Source organism: Colletotrichum scovillei, assembly GCF_011075155.1.
Source record: "Colletotrichum scovillei strain TJNH1 chromosome Unknown Contig00001, whole genome shotgun sequence".
Taxonomy (NCBI): Eukaryota; Fungi; Ascomycota; class Sordariomycetes; order Glomerellales; family Glomerellaceae; genus Colletotrichum; species Colletotrichum scovillei.
Window position 1 is genome coordinate 1,532,036 of NW_023336259.1, and position 12,984 is coordinate 1,545,019.

Consider the following 12,984-nt stretch of genomic DNA (forward strand, 5'->3'; position numbering starts at 1 on the left):
TCCGATCCGAGACATGACCTGGCCAAGCGCTGTCTAGAATCTCCCGTTCCAACTTCACTCCCCTGTTGCTTCTCTCTCCTGCGCAAGTGCGCGGTCCCTGCTATCTTCTTCGCCCATCATCTCTTCCCTGCACCGTCATTTTTGCTTTTGTCAAATCTCCGTACCTTCATCACTTCCAAGGGAAATGGGGATATGACCACCTGGCGCATGGCCTCTATGCCGCCCTGAGACCTTTGCTCGGTATTCAACTCGCCGTCTGGCCAGTCAGGGATGTCTTCGATTACCTGGTAAAGGTGTTGCGGAGAAGCAAAGTATCTCGAGTCTCGACCGACTCCTCATTTCCTCATTCCTCAACGGAACACCCGGCACACACCTTCTTCCCACGTCTTCCTCATTGAACCCCTTTGACGCTATCCAAGCAAGCCAAGCAGCTTCTCGACCCGGACCATCATCCATGAAATCGAGAGGGTCCGACGCTCGCAGTACGTCGTACAGATGCAAATCTTGCTCGACATGATTCAAACCCCTGGCTCAGACTTGCTGAAATGGATCAACTACCTGGCCTGTGGAGGACCGGTCAACTTAGCACGTCCAAGTGCCAATATCACAGAAACACAGCTGACCGGCCATCCCCAACAAGGATCATCAGTGACGTCCGCAGTGCTCTCTTGACAGACACAACCACTTTGTGGCGGCGGCTGAGGCAGTCAAAATAAGGGTTGGGACAGACAGTGTGTCTCGCAACTGTTGACCCATCTGTCGAGGATTGCGTTGTCAACTTGGGTCGACTCGCACGCAGACACTGACACTGACACTGCAATTCGCTGACGAGCTTCGGTGATGGTTCCTTAAAGTCATTCCCCATTCGTCAGAGACAAGGCAACTTCGAGTAAGGCAACCCAGTGGTATCTGCCTGGAGGCAACGGATGCCATGGCGAAATTAACCCATCAGAGGCAAGCTCAGAAGCTACCCGTCCCGTTGGCCGTGGGTTCGTCTTCCGAACCAGGCGCAGCCGCAGCCCTGGCGGCTCCCCTCGTCCACCCTCTTTCAACACCACCCTCCATCTGCCACCCTTGACCGGACAGTGGTTCGCGAACCGGCCCCCAAAGCGGAGCTGGACCAGCCAGAACAGAACTGTATAATTTTATACAGACAAATACATACATCTGCTGCAGCCACTAGAGACTAGTCCCTGATGGTGTGCCAGCCCGTAACCACACGTATTCCCTGCCACAGTCCTGGCTCCAGGGGTGTGCATATGCGCTCTGCAGCGCCTGATGATGATGGCCCTCCACTGCAAATCCTTGCCTCTTCCTCCTCGTCTCTCAATCTGCCCTCTCGCACTCCTCGCTGGCCCACATGAGGCTCTGCAAAGAATACGTACCCGTGCTTTTGGGGTTTCTTGCTCTCCCCAGCGCTCTCCCAGAGCTTTTGGCTGGGTCCGCCTAGGCGACTGCCCTGCGGTATCCCCTGTGCTACCGATATGCCAACCCACCTCATTGACTTATATACATCAAGCTCCGCCACGCTGGTCGGTCTGCGATGACATTATCGTGTCTCTTGCTGTTCAGACCAAGCACGGAAGCAGCAACTCTCTAGATTCTTACACTTGTTGCATTGTTCACTCACTTATAACTGCCTCGTCCTTTCGTCTTAGTCCGCGGCACATCCTTCAACTTTCCAACATCAACAGCCCTTTGGTCTAGCCTTGGACATATAACCCAGTACGATCGGATCAACACTACAACGTCTTTCCATTGGGATACTCCCTTGCCACTTTCTCTTCTAAGAAGGTCTATATTCAGGATTCTGTCCTGACCCGTTGGAGTATACTACCACTGGAATCTCGGATCTTCCATTTTGAGCAAGCACGCAACATGGCCTATTACTATGACAATGTCCATGGAGGACATTTTACCCAAGACCAGGTACCTTACTACGAAGAACAGAGTTACAGCCAGATGCCCATGGCTTACCTTGGAAGCTCAACAACCTCGAGCTCCCCGACACCAGTCGACCCTAGCCTTGGATCTTTCTCCCATTCCCAATGCCAAACTCCATGGCCGACACATCAAACCCACCAGATTCAACAATACATGGATGGACCACGAACGGCCTTCTTCGTCCATGAGAATGCCCAAGTTTTGCTCGGTGTAAGCCAATCTACCAAGGAGTCAAACCCTCTACCTCCAGCTTCACAGAGGAGACACGGTTCCCCGTGTTCTCAGCAGACGCTGTCCAGCAGCGATTCCCATAGCCCACCCACGGAGAGTGACGTCCTACCCGCAACTCCTCCAGACCACTCAGCCACTTCTCCTTTCTTGCAGCATAAGCAGGTCTTTGGAAACTGGGAACCCCAACTACAGTCCCAGACGCTCTTTGGAATGGCCATGGAAGGGAATATTTGTGTTAATCCTTACGAAGTGAACGACATGTTCGAGAAGGAGGTAGTCCCAACGAGCTTTGATACTGCAACCTTCAGCTTCTGCTGCTCAGAGTCTGATGAGGCCAGTATTACCCAGCACTCAACTTTGTCGTCACGGCAAATCAGCCCAGAGCCCGTCATCAAGCAGGAGGCAACCATGGTCGACCTACCATTCCATCCAAACTACCCTGACCCTGAATCGAACGGTACAAACATCTTTGAACCAGAGATCAAGGCCGAGCCTCTTGCCGCTGACGACGACAAAGACCTGGACTACAAGCCAAAGCCTTCGAGAAAACGTTCCCGCAACACCACTACCAGATCTCAGGCTCACCCCTCCGGTTCGTCTCATGAACGAAAGCGGTCCAAGGTTAACAACGACATCGGTAGTCTATCTTCAGCGAGACTAAACGCAACACTTTCGTCGATGAGGAACCCCAAGATCCTTTGCAAAGAGTGCAAGACCCCCTTTTCCGATGAGAGCACCCACCAGAAGCACATGAAACAACATCATACCCGCCCCTTTGTGTGCGTCTTCAACTACGCTGGCTGCCCATCCACCTTTGCCAGCAAGAACGAATGGAAGCGTCACGTAAGCTCCCAACACTTGGCTCTCCAGTACTGGCTCTGCGAGCAAGACGGTTGCTCCAAAACTACCAACCCTCCCACCAACCGACGTTCCTCCTCCTCTTCCTCCTGCTCCGTCACACCAACGCCCCCCGCTCTACCAAACGGCGCCATCTTCAACCGCAAAGATCTCTACACACAGCATGTTCGCCGCATGCATGTGCCGCCACATGTACGGAAGGCCCAGAAGCAGAAGAAGCCCACCCCCGAGTGGGACGAGCACCTCAAGACTCTCCAGACGGACGCGGAGAAGGTTCGCTGCGATCTTCCAACATACATGCGCTGTCCCGCTGCCGACTGCGGACACGACTTCAACGGACCCCAGGCTTGGGATGAACGCATGGAGCACGTTGCGCGACACCTCGAGCGCGCCGCCGAGGGAAAGGAGCCTATGGTCCACTTTGGCGGAGACCACGACCTGACACTCACACAATGGGCCTCCAGCGCTGATGTCTACGTTGTCCGGCGGGTACGAAACATGACAGCCGAATGGGAACTCATTAACCCGCTCAAGGGAGAGATTGGTCCCTCTGCTGGCAACGGCAAAGGGGGCAGCAGCACCGCCACAAACTCAACTGTTCACAAGGAAATTGTTGTTGCAGTCTGCTCCGACGAGGATGCTGAGGGTGAGGACGAAGAGTGATTTACACTCCGTCACCCAGTCTTCATGGCTGTTGTTGATCATCTATACGTTACTTGCTACTTGAGAGTTGTTCAAACTGGCATCTCGGTAGTTCAAGGCTTGTTCATGTTTTCATTGAAGTTTCTCCTTTTTTTGAAGTTTCTCCTTTTTTTGTTTTTAGATACCTTTTCTTTTACATTCTACTTGCTTGGCCCTCCACAGCCGGAGTTTTCTGCTTCTACAATCAGGAAGATCGCGAAGGAGTAATGCGACTTGGGGAAAAAGACTTTCACTTTTAGCGGATATACAATTGGCTGGCATACTGGAGCGGGAATCAGAACAGGATATAGCCCATAGTCATGATTTGGCACTTTTTGATAGTTTCTGCATTGATACCAATTTGCTGTACCTCCGTTCCAATTCAAATGCTCGATCCTCTCATAGTGCAAGAACTAGTTACCTACCTAAGGTACCCTATGCCACCATCGACGAAAAGAGAGATGCCAGTCTCACAGGATCACCAAGCTCCGAATAAACCGCCATAACCCCAAATCTCACTGAAGAACTGAAGCTGGCAAGTACAGGAGAGACGACAACCTTCTTCCCCCGTAATCTATGCAACAGAATACCATCCTAGTTCAGTCCCCAATGCCTCGCTGCAACTCTCCGTCGTAGAGTCCTCCCACGACGCGGCCAAGCAACCAACTCAAGCGCGCTTCTATACCGACCGAGCCGCCAGTCTCCAGTACCTCCACGTCTACGCGCCTGTGGCTGCTTCAACCATGGGTTTCCGCTGGCGTGTGTTGGAGCAAACACCTAGCCTGGCCAGCGGCTGCTCGAGGGGAACGGCAGCGGCAGCGGCAGCAAGCAGCCGTGAGGCTCTATCGTCCTTGCTCGCCCACTCGACATACTCGACCATCACTTACACCACTATACACGGGTTCACACGTCCCACACTAGAATCCCACAAACCACACCTACCTACAACTGCACCAACAGCGTGCGACCGATCCGTTCACTGAGAGGGAGAACCGGAGCTGGGTGGGCAGCCAGCGAAACCCCGAGTAATGCGGCTCAAGTTGGTTTCCCAGCCCAGCCCAGCCCAGCCCAGCTTTCCGCCCTGGGCGCTAATCGACACGTCCGACGTAAGGGATGGGGACGGAGGGTGCAGAGGAAACGGGTGGACGGGAACGACTCTAAGCCTCTGAGGATGGGTAGGTAGAATGCTGACTTGTTCTTCTGTTGGCTGTAGGACTCTACAGAGGAGGTACCTTCTGCTCGCCCTCTCCTGCAGAAGGAAATTGTTCCGGATCCTTCTCCCGTTTCCTATGAGTGAACTTGAACCTATGAGGTAGAACGCAAGCAGTAGGTAGGCGGGTACCTTGGAGAGGTGGACGTAAAGACAGAGGCAGGAACGCAAGTAGCCGTACCCGCCGCGCGTGTTGGGCCGCCCATCGCCCATCGCCCGTCCATCTAAGTTCTGACACGCATTCCTTCGCTTCCATTCCTTTCATCCCATATTCCGTAGGGCTCGCCAAGGGCGAAAGAGCATCCGTAGGAATAGGAAGACCGGGGGGAAGAGAGAAGAGTCGGGAGAAGGAGGGGGGCGTGAGATGTGTAAGACTTAGACGCAAGACCAAGTACATGCGGTTGCCTTCCCCGCGGCCCCCAATGTGTCGAAACACGGAGTTACAATCTAAAAAACCGGATTTATTCCCTTTTCTTCTTCTCTCTGCCGTTTATGCATTTCCTCCCCACCAGACACCCATAGGGTGGTTGCGCGCTGGCGTTGGCTGTTGGCCGCAGCGGCGCGGCCCAGATGGAACGCTAGGTACTAGGTAGTAGAGGGGAAAAAGAAGACGAGACACGGAGTCGAAAAAAAAAGGGCAAGACACGGATCGAGAGACAGAGACCGAGAGGGCTAAGACTGGACGGGGAGGGAGGGAAGCGTGGGAAAGCTCCCACGCTCTCCCAAAGGCGGAACCGAAAAGCCGTCAGCACTAGTACGCGTTGGACACACCGGCCGGCCGGTCTATGCAGAGCTGAACTCCATCGAACACATCAGCACCCAGAGAATGGAACAGAGTGATTACCTACCTTACCTTACCATGCATGCCATGCTATCCCACCCGCGCCGCGTGCCATATGCGAAGACGGAGATGGCGGGGCTTGGCCACGCAACGCAGCTCTTTCGCGTACCGCCAACGGTTCTCCGGCTTTGGGGGGACTGGGCTGGTCTGCCAGCACTGGACAGACACATCTACGGTGTAAGTCTTGAGTCTTGCCCACACCTCCCCCCCTCCATTCCGTGCGCGACTGCGCGAAGCGAAACGAGCACCTTGCAACCTGCGACTTGTTCTCTTTTCTTTTTCTTCACTTTTGGTGACTGCGCCGCGGCGGCTGCTACGGTGGGTACGTTAGCCGACCGATGCAAGCACGGCGCTCCAGAATGGATGGCCCTGCGCCTGCAGCGTTTATCTAGATGAGCTCTTTTTTGTTCCCCTTCCATGCGTGGGCAGTGCCGCGGATGTGTTTCTTCTTGAGGGCAGTTTTGCGCTCGATGGATGGTACGTTGCAAATCGGGGTGTGTGTGTGATCACGGCAAGCATGGCATGGCGGCATGGCCCCCAAAAATAAGGTACAACCAACAGGGCTGGGGATCTATGACGACGATGGTGGAAGCTTTGGCGTCGCGAGGCGGCCATCTTACTGCTTTGGAACTTGGAGAGTTGGATGGAATGAAAGGCCTACTGCCTCGTAGGTAGGTAGAGTGCACTTTCCGCGGCTGAGGTTCTCTGTGCCGGCATTTACACTCTCTCTGCTGCGCTACTGTACGCCGCCTCGTGTTCCAGCATAGGTTGCAGCCCTCCAGGTCTTACTTTCTCTCCTTGGCTTCTACTGATGACGATGTTCTTCAATGGCTATGTTCGATGTAAGGGACTTTTCGGTCTCAGATTCTATCTTGGATAATAGCCTGCTAGTCTTACGAAAGTGTGGTTCGTATTCCTCCATAGCTGAGTGCTAGCCTGGACGTCCAACACGCCGCAGCCCTATTGAGATCGCGGTTGACGAAAGGTAGGATCGCGGATCTAGAAGCTGAAGACGAAACATGGCTCCGGAACACTCTGCTTCTTTGAAGGAAGGGGGCGAAATTGCACTTACAAGCTGTCACGCGTCGTTGGGAACAGCAGGGGGTGGAATCCAGCCGGAATCCTTCTCGGAGGAAGAACGCCACGGTAAGCAGCTACGTAAGCCGGTTCTCTCGGTCCAGCGGGTGATTTTGGTTGCTTACTTGGTACGTTCCAAGTCGTCACGGCGCGGTGTCGGCATTGCCATTTTCCTAGCCCGGGATCCGGACGGCCCTGGGTTGCGGGACCGGATTTGGTGTGGGTCAAGGGGACCGGCGGAACCGGGTGGTCGTTGTCGCGGAGGGGCCGAGGCCATCCCGACCGGAGAGCCGACGGACAGACATACTTCAGGTGCGACTACTTACCTTGTGTTTAAGGTACTTTATGGAAGGCACCGAGGCAAATAATACCTGCCCACTGACCTTACTTGTTTCTCTCCCTACCCAAGGCAGGTAGTTATTGTAAGGAAAAGGCGCCCAGCTGTCAAACGGTCAAGCGAACGAACCGGATCCCTCTATCAAAAACTGCCTTGAAGCTCCCCAAAGAGCGAATGTTGAGATAATGACCAAATGCTGCTGACAGGAAAGAGACAAAGCGATAGAAATGGCTTGTGCCCGATGATTCGGCGGCTTCGGTGTACCGGGGCCCGCAAATCTCAAAAGCGAATGCAAGGAACGAGCAATACGAGGGATTTATATCTGCTGTTTACGGGTGGCCTGTAAGGCGTTTGTCGATGGGATTAGCTCGTGATTGGGCATCGCCGTCTCCAATATACAGCTATTGAGGGGCCGAGGTGGGATCATGCTGAGTCGTGTCTAGAGGGGAGATGTTGTGACACCATTGGTGTTCTCACGGTTGGGCTGCCATGAGTCTGGCGATCAACAAAAGGATGCCCTGGGCTATATCCGTAAAGTTTGAGAAACATGTTTTGACGACTATGTTTCCCTGGCGATGAAAGCCAAGGATCGCTGCTGCCCGGGTCGAAACAGGTTGGCTGTTGGCTGACTGTACACTTCCGTTCAGTCCCAATTCCAGCTTAGTTCTCCGAGGAACACCTAGAATCAGGGTCTCTTCCTACCAGTAAACCCCCCAAAACGGGAGGTCCCCTGCTAAGAATCCGGCGACGAAAACCCCACCAGCAGCACTGCCGACCTCTAGGTGCCTGGCTCCGTCCGCTAAGATACACCGCAGACGTGCGTCTGACATCCCTGATAGGACGAACAGGACGGGTACCTAGCTCTTGGAAGCCTGCGCCCGCACCCCGCTTCCCTCTGCAAGCTGAGCCATCCTCCATCGCACAAAGCCCGCGCCGCTGGCAACAAGCGCCTGTGTGATACGAGAGAACGAGATGGCAACCTACCTTACCTTGGATAGTTTAGAAAGGGGGAAACTCTCTTTGCCAATTATCCATCTCCCATATCATCTGTCGGAACAGCTTATGCCTTACCTTTCATTGCCCTTCTTGCTCCCTCTTTCACCCATTCATCGCCGTTGGATCCGCATCCGGAGCTTGTTTACACTGCCCGCTTACAACCCACCAAAAAAGAGGTACCCTGAGCTGAGCTGAGTAGAGGACCGCTTCGCTACGTCATTTCATTAAGGCCAATCCTCGAACATCACATCAGCAAATACAGTCAGCATACAAACCCGACTTCATCTCGACCCAATTCCGCCCACTCTTTTCTATCCTTCTTCTCAATCACCTGGCATACGATATCCCATACCCTGAAGCAGCAGCGCCAGGCAGCAACCATGGAGTCTTTTGGAGCTCTCAAGCGGCGGACGACCGAGATACTACAGTCTCTCCCGCAGAACCTACCCAATATGCCCAATGTCAAGAGGCCGTCTCTGTCCAGCGGCACCGGCCCCAAGCCCATGAAGGGCACATGGGAACGAATCGACGTCCCGCCTCTCGCCCGCTCCTCCCACACTGTCAACGTCGTCAACGGCTCCGCCTACGTCTTCGGCGGCGAGGTCAACCCCCGCGAACCCGTCGACAACGACGTCCACGTTATCAGGCTTCCCTATAACAGCGCTGGTGCCGACTACTACAAGATCAAGTCTGCCCCGGCAAAGCAGTATACCCCGCCCGCCGACTCCGAGCCCACCACGACGCAGACGGAGGAGAAGATTGACGACGAGAAGCCCGAGGCGTCCGGCGACGACGTCGAGGAGAAAGCCGCTCTGAAGGAACAGCTCCTCGACGAGGTGTCTCTCGCCTCACCAGGCGTCGCTGGAGAAGAAGGAGAAGAATACTCGTCCCTCGGAGCTGGCGAGCAAACCACAAGTGCGGCCACGGCGGCAGACAAAGGCAAGGGCCCCGCCCTACCCGAACCCCCCGTCCTCGGCGACGTCCCGGGCCCCCGCGTCGGCCATGCCACCGCCGTCATCGGCAGCCGCATCTTCCTCTACGGCGGCCGTGGCGGCTTAGACATGACACCCCTCGAGGAGGCCGGCCGCGTCTGGGTCTTTGACACCCGCACAAACTCATGGTCCTTCCTCGACCCCGTACCGCCCGCCCCCGGCGTCACCAACCTCCCCATGCCCTCCCCGCGCAGCTACCACTCCGCCGCCGCCACTGACCGCCCGCGCGACTTCGCCCCCAAGCACGCCCGCGCAAAGCAGACCTGGCGGGCCTGGGCCCAGGGCGACAGCGCCGACGTCGGCATCCCCCAGGCGCCCATCGTAGGCCACGCTGCGACCAACGCCACGGACGAGGAGGACGACGGCTACGGCACCTTCTTCGTTCACGCAGGCTGCCTCGCCAACGGGGAACGCACAAACGACCTCTGGGCCTTTGACGTGCGGAGCCGGGTGTGGAGCCAGCTACCATCGGCGCCCGGCCCCGCGCGTGGCGGCGCCGCCATCACCGTCAGCAAGAGCCGGCTGTTCCGCTTCGGCGGGTACGACGGCAAGGGCGAAATCGGCGGCCAGCTCGACTTCATCCACCTCGAGATGGACACCTTTGACGACGGCGTCTCCAAGGGCGAGATCGCCGTCCACGGCCGCGGCGGCTGGCAGAGCATCGCCAAGGGCGCGGGCGCAACTCCCGGTGCCGGTGCCGGTGAGCAGGAGATCCACCTCGTCCCGGGCCAAACATGGCCCGGCCACCGCAGCGTAGCGGGCCTCGAGGCCGTCACCGTCGGCGCAGGCCGGGAGTACCTCCTCCTCATCATGGGCGAGCGCGAGCCCAGCGCGGACGGCCATGCCGGCGCCGGCGCAATGTGGGACGACGTGTGGGCGTTCCAGATCCCGCCGCTCGGCATGACGGCCGCCAGCGTGCGCGACGCCATGTTGCAGGCCATTGGCCGTCCCACGGGCGAGGGCAAGTGGACGAGGCTGTCGATGGAGCCGTACGACGACGATAACGACGACGGCGAGCCCGCGCCGCGCGGCTGGTTTGCGGCGGCGGCGATGGGAGACGTGGAGGAGGCTGGCGTCGTTGTCTGGGGAGGATTGAGCTCCGAAAACAAGAGATTGCGAGACGGCTGGATCTTGAGAATCCCCGAGTGAGATGGTCAAGTCTCGAATTGCATAAAAATTGCATACAGTAGATGGATATGTTTTTTTTTTGGTTTCCAAGGTTCATATATCAAACAGAGCAGATTTCGAGCAGCAACTCAATAGCAAATTGTGAATGAAGAAAAACTCATCACGTTTTAACAGGTTAAAAGAAAAATTGGGAAATTAGGCAGATATCCGCGGTCTCCGGGGGGCAAAGGAACAGAAGACAAATGAATCTCTAAACCGATCCCATGCATTCCGAATACAGCACATTTGTGTTTTATATACAAGCCGGACTCCCACCGGCTCTATTCCATTTCGCTTTGAGGCTCATTTCGTGGCCTTGTCCCGAACGTACGCGCGTGCGTCGAGGTTGTTCTCCTCGCATATCCCCCGTTCGTCCGCTGCCCTCTCTCTCTCTCTCTGGGTCGTCACACTACTTTTCTTACAAATCGCTCCGCGTCACCTCGGGGCCCCACGGTTCGGATGTGAGGTTCGTCAGACCCTTTGAGTTTTCGCAGGTTTGGCGACCGCTCTTGATGGGGCCGGGCTTGGGGACCTGGGCGGCGGCGGAACCACCGGTGGCGGCGGCGGTGGCCTTGAGGGCGTCGAGGAGCTGGACGGTCGTCTCGGGGGTGAGGTCCTCGTAGTAGTCGTCGTTGATCTGGACCATGGGGGCGTTGACGCAGGCGCCGAGGCACTCGACCTCGAGGAGGGTGAAGAGGCCGTCCTTTGTGGTCTCGCCCTGCTTAATGCCGAGGTGGTCAATGATGGCCTTGACAATTACGTCGGAGCCGACGCCGCCAAGTTGGCAGGGGGTCTGTTTTTAAAACTGTCAGCGACAATGCCAGTTTCTGCTTGAAAGTGTGATATCGGTCCGAAGATTCCCGTAGCCATTGGGTATATCAAAGACATCGCCTTCCAGCCAAAGGCTGACAGCGGGGCCTTCGGGGAGTGCCAATTGTATAGATCGAGCGGAGATATCGCACAAGAACGGCGGACTCACAGTTGTGCAGGCCTGGATGAAGTACTTTCCGACGGGAGTGCGGTTGTACATGGTGTAGAAGGATGCGACTTCGTAGACGCGCTGGGGGGGCATCTCAAGCATGCGGGCGACCTCGTTCATGACGCTGATGCTGGTGAAGCCGTGCTGGCGCTGGCCGAGGTCCAGAATGGGCATGACGGCGGCCTTCTTGTATTGCGGCGGGTAGCGCTTCAGGATCTCGTCGATGACGGCCTCATTCTCCTTGGTGAACTTGAAGGGGACGTCGGCGTTGTTTTTCGGGGAGTCGCGGTGCTGATCGGACAGAAGAGCGTTAGCGATTGACTCGGAATACACGATCTAGTTGTAGCAATTTCTGGATATCGGAGAGCTCTCGAGGCATTGCTACAAGGACAATTGACGTCGGAAAGCGAGGCGGCTTACCACTTGGAGGGTGTCGCTGGGGCGGACGGCTGTGAGGGAGAAGGCGCGGAACTGAGGCCTCGCCGCCCGACACGTTGCCGAGCGGAGGGCTGATCTGAAGAGGAGAGGAGAGAGTCTGGAGGCCATGGCGAGGGACGGTGGGTGGCTGCTCAATTGGCGATGGCGACGAGAGGGCGAGGGGAACAGGCGGCGCTGGGCTTTGGGATATTGCGGATATGTGCTGTTCGTTTAGATTCGGGAGGTTCAAAAGTCGTGAGCTCTGCTTGGATAATGGATCGCTGTGATTGGTCGAGCCGGCTACTGCGTGCTTAGGTAATGTTCTGGGTCTGTGGAGGCACAAGAGGCAAAAGGTCGACGAGTAAGCGTCATTGAGACTTGCACAATTAGATCATAATTGGGATTATGCAGAGACCCGCTTTTTCCGCGGCGTTGGGCCATTTGGCCAATGCTTGTTCAATCCTTGGGATGTAGCTTCTCAGCGTCTTTATCTCTACATAAGCTGGACTAGGAATCCATCAACTGTATACGAGTTTCCGCAACAAGGAACGATGCGACAGACGCCAATTGCAGAGGCCTTTTTAGCAAATGGTGCAGCCCTTTGGTTGAGGCATGGCCTTCGATTGGCGTTTCTCTGCCAAGGGTGGAAGCAATTCACTCTCTACCCGATGCTTCGTAGTTCCCAATACGGGGGAGTTATGAGTTGATGACCTACCGTTAACTCTGCTGCCCTTCCCCGGTATCAAGCGGACTAGAATCTATAAAAATATGACCGACCGCCTTGGCAAGATTGCCCAGCTATGACGTGGCTCCCAATGTCACCGGCACAGTCAGCTTTTGCGTGTAATCATTCGCTACGGTCTGGCCTGGGCAGTTGGCCAAAGAACCCAGCATAACAGCGATGAAGTAAGCTAATTGAAGCCGATGGAAGGCTGGCGTACTACTAAGGAAACAATAAGCACCTAAAAACCACCCCATTTCTCGCAGACGCTGCTAATGATACACAACCGAACCTCTACCTCGGAGACAGGCGGCTTCAAAGCGAGACTTTGGCCGTCTCTGGATTAGTATGCTTACAAAGATGGAGAAGTTGTCGAAATCACCCAGAATGTCGGTTGGAACGGCGGCGATTGGCCCATGCAAGATTGACTCAAGCCCCAAACCTCGTGCGACCACAATCTTGGGGTACTCATAGATCCAACGGGTTCGGGTGCGAATATTCCCATTTAACGAGACGTCTAGTTTAAGCTCGCC

At 55.8% G+C, this 12,984-nt stretch overlaps 3 protein-coding genes across 3 annotated transcripts; 2 read left to right on the plus strand and 1 right to left on the minus strand.

The window, feature by feature from the left end:
* Positions 1–1,279: 1,279 nt before the first annotated feature.
* HER10_EVM0007786 (uncharacterized protein) lies at positions 1,280–3,889 on the plus strand. The gene has a single exon (XM_035477331.1). The coding sequence runs from the start codon at positions 1,879–1,881 to the stop codon at positions 3,694–3,696; it is 1,818 nt and encodes a 605-aa protein (XP_035338594.1). The 5' UTR covers positions 1,280–1,878; the 3' UTR covers positions 3,697–3,889.
* Positions 3,890–7,891: 4,002 nt separating this feature from the next.
* HER10_EVM0012823 (NADH-ubiquinone oxidoreductase 24 kDa subunit) lies at positions 7,892–11,967 on the minus strand. Its single transcript, XM_035482205.1, has 3 exons — positions 11,734–11,967; positions 11,314–11,604; positions 7,892–11,127 (listed from the first exon to the last, which is right to left on the minus strand). The coding sequence occupies exons 1-3, from the start codon at positions 11,857–11,859 to the stop codon at positions 10,753–10,755; spliced, it is 792 nt and encodes a 263-aa protein (XP_035339043.1). The 5' UTR covers positions 11,860–11,967; the 3' UTR covers positions 7,892–10,752.
* On the plus strand, positions 8,556–10,316 carry HER10_EVM0001537 (kelch domain-containing protein; the record flags this gene model as incomplete). Its single annotated transcript, XM_035471281.1, has 1 exon — positions 8,556–10,316. One exon carries the CDS (start codon positions 8,556–8,558, stop codon positions 10,314–10,316), a length of 1,761 nt encoding a protein of 586 aa, XP_035337995.1.
* Positions 11,968–12,984: the final 1,017 nt, after the last annotated feature.

What these genes read in the sequence shown, in the direction of transcription:
- HER10_EVM0012823 (XM_035482205.1), bottom strand. Translation starts at nt 11,859, where the DNA reads ATGGCCTCCAGACTCTCTCCTCTCCTCTTCAGATCAGCCCTCCGCTCG. An exon ending in CCAGCGACACCCTCCAAGTG is followed by an intron (nt 11,605 to 11,733) that starts GTAAGCCGCCTC and finishes CTGTCCGATCAG; the next exon opens with CACCGCGACTCCCCGAAAAA. An exon ending in TCATCCAGGCCTGCACAACT is followed by an intron (nt 11,128 to 11,313) that starts GTGAGTCCGCCG and finishes TTTTAAAAACAG; the next exon opens with ACCCCCTGCCAACTTGGCGG.
- HER10_EVM0007786 (XM_035477331.1), top strand. Translation starts at nt 1,879, where the DNA reads ATGGCCTATTACTATGACAATGTCCATGGAGGACATTTTACCCAAGAC.